Source organism: Populus alba, chromosome 14 (genome assembly GCF_005239225.2).
Source record: "Populus alba chromosome 14, ASM523922v2, whole genome shotgun sequence".
In the NCBI taxonomy this organism is placed as follows: Eukaryota; Viridiplantae; Streptophyta; class Magnoliopsida; order Malpighiales; family Salicaceae; genus Populus; species Populus alba.
The window spans coordinates 271,998-281,584 of NC_133297.1; the positions used below are offsets into that span (position 1 = coordinate 271,998).

At 34.6% G+C, this 9,587-nt stretch overlaps 2 protein-coding genes across 3 annotated transcripts; both read left to right on the forward strand.

Moving 5' to 3' along the window:
* Positions 1–843: 843 nt before the first annotated feature.
* LOC118059319 (protochlorophyllide-dependent translocon component 52, chloroplastic) lies at positions 844–5,469 on the forward strand. 2 transcript variants are annotated; one of them, XM_035072163.2, is made up of 7 exons: positions 844–1,440; positions 1,581–1,768; positions 3,464–3,549; positions 3,624–3,811; positions 4,105–4,293; positions 4,706–4,893; positions 4,984–5,469. In XM_035072163.2, exons 1-7 carry the CDS (start codon positions 922–924, stop codon positions 5,219–5,221), a joined length of 1,596 nt encoding a protein of 531 aa, XP_034928054.1. In that variant the 5' UTR covers positions 844–921; the 3' UTR covers positions 5,222–5,469. The 2 variants fall into 2 exon arrangements, with proteins under 2 accessions (XP_034928054.1, XP_034928057.1); XM_035072166.2 differs by having other exon boundaries at positions 4,972–5,111.
* A 519-nt stretch (positions 5,470–5,988) lies between these two features.
* Positions 5,989–9,152, forward strand: LOC118059320 (protochlorophyllide-dependent translocon component 52, chloroplastic). The gene is made up of 6 exons (XM_035072167.2): positions 5,989–6,631; positions 7,351–7,538; positions 7,761–7,850; positions 7,939–8,278; positions 8,439–8,626; positions 8,726–9,152. The coding sequence occupies exons 1-6, from the start codon at positions 6,110–6,112 to the stop codon at positions 8,979–8,981; spliced, it is 1,584 nt and encodes a 527-aa protein (XP_034928058.1). The 5' UTR covers positions 5,989–6,109; the 3' UTR covers positions 8,982–9,152.
* The last annotated feature ends 435 nt before the right edge of the window (positions 9,153–9,587 follow it).

The window sequence follows — 9,587 nt, forward strand, 5'->3', positions numbered from 1 at the left end:
ATTTTTTTATTTTTTAAAATTTATTTTTATATTTTTATATTTAAATAATAAAAAAATAATGATTTAACAGCCGCGTCAAACCGGCATCATTTCTAAGTGCACCATCTACTTGCATATAGGATTTGGCTTAGGATTCTATTTAAAATCATGTTATATATATTTTTTAATTTTTTTTTATAATATAATTTTTTTAATTTATTTTTGATATTATTATATAAAAAAAATTAAAACATATTAATTTAAAGCTGTTATTGTTTTTTAAAAAGCAGCGCAATTTGAAGAGTTTATTTGGTAACGTGGTTGCAATTATTTTTTAAATAATTTTTTGTATTAAAATAGATATTAATGATATTGTTTTTATTTTTTAAAAATTATTTTTAATATTAACACATTAAAATATTTTAAAAACACTAAAAATATATCAATTTAAAGTTAATAAAAAAATATTTTTTTTTTTAATTTTTTTTAAAATTATTTTTAAAACATAAAAATAAATAAGTGATGTATACTTCTTGGTGCTGATTGACAATGTGTGTACCATTCACCTACATGCTTTTATGAACCAACTGGATCAGTACCACAAGGTTGTTGGAGAATAATATAAATTATATCATGTGATTTTATTTAATATTTTAAGCTATTGGGTTGAGATGATTTTTTGACATAATATCAGAGCTTTAATGACCAAAGAGCACGAGTTCGAATCTCACCATCCCTATTTATTTGATAAAAATTATACACAAAATAATATGAATCTGTTCAAATTTCAAGCCCAAAGAACTTTCACTTTTAAGATTACAGTGTATGATTTATATAAACATCAATCAGAGTGGTACCTTTGGAGGTAAGTTCTCCGATTACCTCTTCTCTTGACTATTACCATTTCTCACTCTCCAGCTTCAGCACTGAAAACAAGCAACCATGGTAGGTGTAAGAACTCCCTACGTTTGTATCCCGAGTTTAGTGAGCGAAACCCAATTCGCCAAACCCAAGTTGATTAGTTTTCAGTTCAATCCAATGAACTGTTCATCTTTCTCAAGAATTCATCAGAAAACACCATCAAAATCCAAGCTTTTCACAACCATATCATCATCACCATCCTCTGTTCCAACAGTAACACCTGAGCCAGAACTTGAAGTTGATTCTCAAGGAGAGAAGTTTGACTGGTATGCACAGTGGTATCCAATTATGCTAGTTTGTGACTTGGACAAGAGGGTCCCGCACGCAAAAAGGGTGATGGGTCTTGATATTGTGCTGTGGTGGGATAGGAATGAGAGTACATGGAAGGTCTTTGGTGATGCTTGTCCTCATAGGCTGGCTCCATTATCTGAGGGAAGAATTGATCAATGGGGAAGGTTGCAGTGTGTCTACCATGGTTGGTGTTTCAATGGTTCTGGTGACTGCAAGTTCATCCCTCAAGCATCGCCAGATGGTCCTCCAGTAAGCAGTCCTCAAAATTCTATACTGCTTTAGTTAGCATATTTCATCATTCATGTGTTTTCTTTCTTAATTTATCGTTTTGAAGCTTAACTTCGCCTAATTATTTTGGTTAAAATCGGATCCTTCTTCGCATGATGCAGGTTCACACATTCAAGAAAGCTTGTGCAGCAGTTTATCCAAGCACGGTGCATCATGACATCGTGTGGTTTTGGCCGAACTCCGATCCTCAGTACAAAGATATCATCACCAAGAAGCAGCCTCCCACCATCCCTGAATTGGATGATCCATCTTTTATCAAGTTAACTGGTTGTAGAGATATTCCTTACGGGTATGCAAATCCCTCAGGTGTTCCTCATTTTTATTTCCAAACTATAATTTTCCTTTTGGCTTGATGTAATGTGGCTACATTAATTTTCTGTTTCGGCATGTAGATTTTGGGGTATAATTGAGTTGTCACTACCCGAATCCTGGGATCTAGGATCTAGCAACTTAGGAGGAGTGTTGTAAGGACATACCATTTATGCTACGCTTTAAAATATTCATATTATAAACAAAATTGTATAAAATTCATGTAGCATTTCATAAAATCAAATAATAATTTAAAATTGAATAAACAACACTCAATAAAATTCACCTGCTAAAAAAAACTAAAAACCTCGTGAAATAATATTAGAAATGAGAAGCAACTTAGTGAGAGAATAATATTTAATTTATATTTTAATTAGATATTAATAGTTTGCAAGTCAATTTATCTTGATATACATGCTAAACATAGTATCATAAAGTGGAATACATGTCAAAGATCATATGACACCCGAAAATAACCACTGTAGGAGGATTAGTCGCCTTAGGTTGATGTATCTCTTATCAACTAAGTATACAAAATACTATATATACATAGAATAACTACTCTCTATTAACATATTGTTATTGACAAGTCCTACATCAAGGCATACTAGATATTCACATAATTATTAAAGCAATATATATCATATTGAATAGAATTTAGATCAACAAAATACATGTGCAAATTCAAGAATAGATGGGTACTCAAAAAATAAAACAACAAATATAAATCTTTAAGAAATTAACTAATCGTACTCGTCATATAATCAAGATATATATTTATTTATATTACATGCATATTAAATATTATCTCATTCACCCATAAAATATAGAACTAAAAGGAATAACAAATAAAAGATCCGAAAATTGTATTGAGTATCGTTAGACAAACCTACAACAAATATACAAAATATACTAAAAAAGAACTCAAAACAACACAATAAAAGATTCTAATACATAACAGAAAACTATGTTTAGTCTCTTAAGTTGAGGGACTAAAAGACCATTTCTAAAAACAAGAACCAAAACATAATTTTACCAAAATTAAAAGATCAAACTGTAAATACATAACCATACTGAAATTTAACCCATAAACCATCCTCAATCATGGCTAGAAAGACCGAACTAATTTTTTAAAGTCCAAAGACTAAAATGTAAATTTCTAAAATTAAGGGACCAAACTGAAAATATTTCAAATCAATTGTCAAACTAAGATTCATCTTCCTTAACCTCATAATAATACCGCTTAGAATCTCAAAATACATTTAAGGTTCAAATTATAATTTTTCAAAATTTAGGGACTAAACTATAATCTTCATAAATCAAAGATCAAAATAAAATTTCATCATCTTTAAACTCAAGACCATTCTTTCTAGATTTTCCAGTAAAGTTGAAATGAATTTCTTAACGTATAGCAAATCGATTTATAAATTTTTATTTCTAACAATACATCCAAAATCAATCATCTAATATTTAGATTAATTTAGGTTAGGTTTGGACCGTCTTGAACTTGAGTTTGAACAAAATTTTGGGTCCTAAAGAAGTAATACCGACGAGAATTACCTTCCATGTAATGTTTGTTAAGAGTTTTTAATATGCTTTCCTGCTCTGGAAGGAGAATATTTGATGTAAGATAAAACTTTGATGATTTTGCTTTACTTTTGTAAACTACTTTCAGATATGAAATCTTGATTGAAAACCTGATGGATCCTGCTCATGTTACCTATGCACATTATGGAATTATCAGAACTCGACCACCGAAAGGTATTTTAAGGCATCGTGTTCCATTCTCTTTGTTTATGGAGTTCATATGATTCAAACTAAAACTTTCCCTGCAGTTAAGGCGGATAGAGAAGGGGGCTGCCCAGTTGAATTGAGTGTCAAGAAGCTAGGCATAGATGGTTTCCTTGGAGATCAGGATCAGTATGGAACTAATAAATTTATCGCTCCCTGTGTCTCTTATGCGTACAGTAGTCCTGTGGTTGATAAAGGTGAAGGAATTGTATCATCAGATGGAACAGAAAAGGTAAGCATTTACATGATAAGAGACACGAAAGGTATCATAGTTAGGATGCCATTTATAGGAACACATGACAAGGCCACATGTTTCCATGTCTAAATATTCGATTGCTTGCCTAATTTGGTTTTAGATCATCTGCGAATTTGTCTGCATAATCACTCATAGTCACAGAAGCTAGCCTACTATCTAGTTTACTTTAACAAGAATGAAACTGCTTGTAGTAGAATCAGAAGTCAAAGTTATTTTAGGCTTGTTACTTGTTGTTGTCTTCTTATTTCATAAAAAACTTCTTGGTGCAGCCACCTTCCAGGCAACAGAAAGCTTCCCTAGTCTTTTTTTGCATTCCAGTTAGTCCAGGGAGAAGCAGATTGATTTGGGTATTCCCACAAAACTTTGGAATTTGGTTTTTCAAAGTTTTTCCGCGGTTCTTGACTCATTTGGGAGTAAACATAGTTGTGGATTCAGATCTGTATCTCCTTCATTTGGAGGTAATTTTTCTGTTTATCAAAGCGTTCTTCTCTACAGCATGCAGTGAGCTGATTTATTAAAGCTTCAGTTATTATAATACCCTATTATATATCTGTAATAAATAAGTGAACGATAACCCCGTAGAAAGGTCAATAGATGTCAAAGTGGATAGTTAATGGGTTGCCAATGGGGTATCCATCCTGCAGGATCAACAGAAATCTAAATTCCTATTGTTTGCCTCTCTATGGAACAACGGTATATTTCAAATCTATTCCATATTTCAAATCTATTTCATCCAGCACCTCTATGGAAATTTATTTGATAGGAAAGAACCTGTTAGGTTAACATTTATGGAGTACTGTACCCATTTATCATACAATGTTGGATCCTGGACTCCACAAGCATTAACTGACCCCGGAATTTTCTTCGCAGGAGCGCAAGATAATGGATTCTGGCCTTGCAAACTGGCAAAAGGCATGCTTTGTGCCAACAAAATCAGATGCCTTTGTGGTTGGTTTCCGAAGATGGTTAAAGAAGTATGCCGGCGGTCAAGTTGATTGGAGAGGAAAGTACAGCGGGGCTCTTCCTCCAACTCCTCCAAGAGAAGAGCTGATGGACAGGTAATGACCGTTACAATTAAAGACGAGCATTCAAGATTTCAGTGTGGGGAACTCTCTTAATGTTCCCTAAACTTGTAGCTGATTTTTCAGGTACTGGTCTCATGTTGTAAGCTGTCGCAGTTGCAGTGCTGCATATAATCGTTTCAATGCACTAGAGGTCGCTCTGCAGGTTGCTTCTCTAGCTTCAATTGGGATCGCTGCTGCAACCAAGCAGCATGTCAAGGTAATGGTAGCAGTGGCAGTATTATGCTTTGCAGGTTCAAAATGGTTGGCTCACTTCATCTACAAGAACTTCCACTACCATGACCACAATCATGCTTTGCAATAAGGTGTATTGGAAATATGGCTTAATTCTCCTGATCTCGTATGTGCTAATAAGTTGTGGCAGCTGGATAGACTTTCTGTGAGGCATTAGCAGTTCTGTATGCAAGAACCCCAGCTTTCTTGTGAGGAGCAGTGTTAGTTTCTTGTGGGAAACTGGGATTTGGGCTTGTGAGTGACAAGTTTCTGTAAGGATCTTATTTGGAGTTTCTACTATTATTAGTGATAATGAAGTGATATGACTTAAATTCTGTAGTTTCTAAGAATTTAGGTTGATTAAAGAGGGTTAATGATAAGTACGATAATGTTTGGTTAATGTTTTAAAACAGAAAAGATATTTGGAATGAGTAAAAATATAATTGATTGGAAAAATAAAAATAAAAATTTTTATTTTAAATTTAGATATTTTGCTTCTGTTGTAAAAGTATTTTTAAAAAATTTAAAAATTTTTTATGAAATTTTTAGTATTTTTAGATCATTTTAATGTGTTAATATTAAAAATAATTTTTAAAAAATAAAATAAAAACAACACTAATATATATTTTAACATAAATAATTATTTAAAAAACAATTATAATTAGACTGCGTAACAAACTCATAGGCTTTAGATAAAAAGTTCGTAGCTAATGAAATGAGAATCCTTAAAGCATGATAGTCAAAAATCAGGGACACGGTAGAAAATAAGAGAGGTCAAAAAAACAGATGCAAAACACACACAAAAGGCAAAGCAAGCGCCACACCACCACTAAAAAGAAGGTGTTTCACAACCACATAAAATGGTGCAGATCATAAGTTGTTTTGTGTCTAAACCACAAAAAATCTCTAATCCATTCAAAATGTAAAGTGCTTACAGATGATTAAGCAGTAAAGACCTCACTCACATACACAAGCAGAAATGGAAGCTCTCAATGCTTCCTTTGTCCCTTCACCTCACATTCCAGCAACACCAGCTAAAGTACTCCGCAAATCCCAGTTCTTGCATTTTCAGTTCTGTTCAAAACCCAGTTCATTTGTTCAATCATATGACAGAAACAAGTCAAGCTCCAAGATCCTTACTACCTTGTCCTCATCTGTTTCAACCGAGACCTCAGACCCAACCGAGCCAGCACTTGAAACCGATAGCCAGCAAGAGACGATTGATTGGTATGCACAATGGTATCCAGTAATGCCAGTTTGCGACTTGGACAAGAGAGTGCCACATGCAAAGAAGGTGATGGGACTTGATTTAGTGGTGTGGTGGGACAGGAATGAGAATGAATGGAAGGTCTTTGATGATACTTGTCCTCATAGATTGGCACCATTGTCTGAAGGAAGAATTGATCAGTGGGGGAGGTTGCAGTGTGTGTACCATGGCTGGTGTTTCAATGGCTCTGGTGATTGCAAATTTATTCCTCAGGCACCCCCAGATGGTCCTCCGGTACTGAATCCTCATACTTTGAATGATAAGATTCTTCTTCTTGCTTTTTTGTTGTGAAGAAAAGAAAACGAAGATACGAACCTAGAAAGTGTTCTCTTTCATAACTCCTTACAGTATCTTTAGTTATTTTTTTCAACAACAAGAAGTATTCTCATGCTAGTTTGCGCGTCAACCATGAAAAAGTCCCTTCATGGACGATCTTAAAGGCGCATTCCCCATTATCAGGTTGATACATTCGAAGGAATTTAATAAATTCCTCTAAGCGCTGCTTCAAGCTTTAAACCTAGCAAGTCAAGGGGGCATTTTTCATTACTTCCTCCACGTGATGAACTTATGACTGGCGTGTGGCATGCCTGGATACTGCTTATTCTGGACTTGAAAAGTTCATAAATGAGCACTCTCATCCTAACTGAAAGGCTGTCTTAAATCACTTGGCTGCAGCCCTTTGGCTACATCCATGGCTCTCTTGTTTGACCATATCTGTTAATATGTACTTCTTAGTAGTTTTCGTTTTATTTTTGACCCTCCAAACTTTGAGACTGCTGCTTGTATTATAGATTCTTGAGTACTCGTGAATCACAGCTGTTGGATTGTGTGATTGATGATTTCATTCTTGACTTGTAAGAAAAGTCGAAGAACATAATAATTTGGAAATTTCGTTTGTTGTTCATTGAGCAGAAGCTGATATATCTGACCTTTCCAAGCCATTACTTATCCAGGTTCACACATTCAAGAAAGCTTGTGTAGCTGCATATCCAACTACTGTGCAGAATGACATTGTTTGGTTTTGGCCAAATTCCAGTCCTGAATACAAAGATATCCTTTCCAGTAAGAAGCCCCCTTACATTGCAGAGTTGGATGACCCATCGTATATCAAAACAATGGGAAATAGAGAATTTCCTTTTGGGTACGCATGATTTTCTCTTGCCATGTGTAGATTTCTTCTTACATTTTCCTCCTTTCTCAGCTGAACTTAGGATCCTTTCTAATGCTCGTGTTGAATATATTCTTCTCCAAACTATATCTCCATCTAGCATGCATGATTATGAGGAAAGATTAAAGTTCTATTCAGTAGTTCTTAACGAATTGTCCTCGGATTTTTAAAGGTAAGCTAAGTTATCATTTTCAGGTATGAAATCTTGATTGAAAATCTAGTAGACCCAGCTCATGTTCCATATGCACATTTTAAGCTGCTGCCAGGTCCACCAGCTAAGAACAGATAAGAACTACTGCTACATTGTGTTCATATTGCCTTGTTTAAACGGTTAGTATATCTGATTAACACCATATATTTTCTTTTCTTTCACAGTCAAGCTAGATAGAGAAGGGGGCGCGCCGATTGATATAACCATAAACAAGTTAGATAAAGAAGGTTTTCATGCTAGCAGATTTGGTGGAATTACTAATTTTATGGCACCTTGTGTATATAAATCTGCTTTCAGTCTGCCGCCGAAGAATGGTAATGAGCCACAGAGAAGAGGGCTTCTTCTTTTTTTCTGTGTTCCAGTTGGTCCTGGTAAAAGCAGATTAATATATACATTCCCAAGAAATTTTGGAGTGTGGATGGACCGAATTATGCCAAGATGGGTGTTTCATTTGTGGCAAAATCGGATTCTAGATTCCGATTTGTATCTTCTCCACTTAGAGGTAACACCATTACCATTACCATAAAAGTAAAAGTATAGTCTCAATATCACAATCCTAATGCGAAACCATCATGGTATGGCGGATATCTAGTGAAGTTCTGTTCTGGAGAATCAGAACAACTGGTTCCTAAAGGCCTGTTTTGTGCTGCTGTTTTTCGCAGGAGCGTAAGATAATGGAAGTTGGCCCTACCAACTGGCAAAAGGCCTGTTTTGTGCCAACAAAATCAGATGCTCAAGTTGTTGCTTTCAGAAGGTGGTTAAAGACGTACTCAGGTGGTCAGGTTAACTGGGGAGGCAAGTTCAGCGGAGTACTCCCTCCAACTCCTCCAAAAGAACAACTAATGGACAGGTAACTTATGCACAACCCGAAAAGTTCAGACTCAAAGTTCATCTTGGTTATTTTTAGCTTCATAATCCATATGAAGCTAATGGCAATGGATTCTTGCAGGTACAGGTCACATGTAGTGAATTGCAGCAGCTGCAGCCTCGCATACAAGAGTCTTAATGCACTTGAGGTTGCGTTGCAAGTGATCTCCTTTGGTTCAATCGGTGCTGTTGCAGCAACCAAGCAGAATGCAATGTCAGCAGCCGCAAGAACTTCACTTGTATTAATGGCAATCCTGTGTTTTGCAGCTTCAAGATGGTTGGCTCACTTCATTTACAAGAATTTTCATTTTCATGACTACAATCATGCCCTTCTTTAATTTTATTGTTTTGAACATCAATTTCGTGGTGTTGGAAACACCATATTGCATTGTATACGAGAAAACTTACAGAGTCTCTGAAAAAATTATATAGGGAGCAACCTTGGAGAGCTTGCTAGACAGTATATCTACTTGTTTGTTGAATGATAATATCAGTGTGCTTTTGGTACAGTGGACAGGGTAAGGCATGATTAGACGAGAACAGAATGAAGTAGAAGACGAGTCCCTGTCTTCTCAATTCCAATTTTATCACTTTCACTAGTTATATAAAAATGAATTATGTTTCTATATATTATAATCCTACACGTGACATGATTTAGAATTTTTATAACTCTAATGATTTAGGATTGGGTGATTTTTCAACCTAAAATAAAATACCTCTTGAGATGTAATTGCATTTTATAATTTGGTTTTGCTGTAATTATAAAGTAATTAAGAAATTACAAAGTTATTAGATTATAATTTGCTTTAAGAAACCCATTACTTAAAAAAATCTTTATTATTTACTAAGAAAATCTTAAATTAATGCTAAGAGATCGGTTTCAACTCCTAACAAAATTTCATTTTACATTTTTCCAATTTAATTATTTCAAAGTCCTTGAAAAA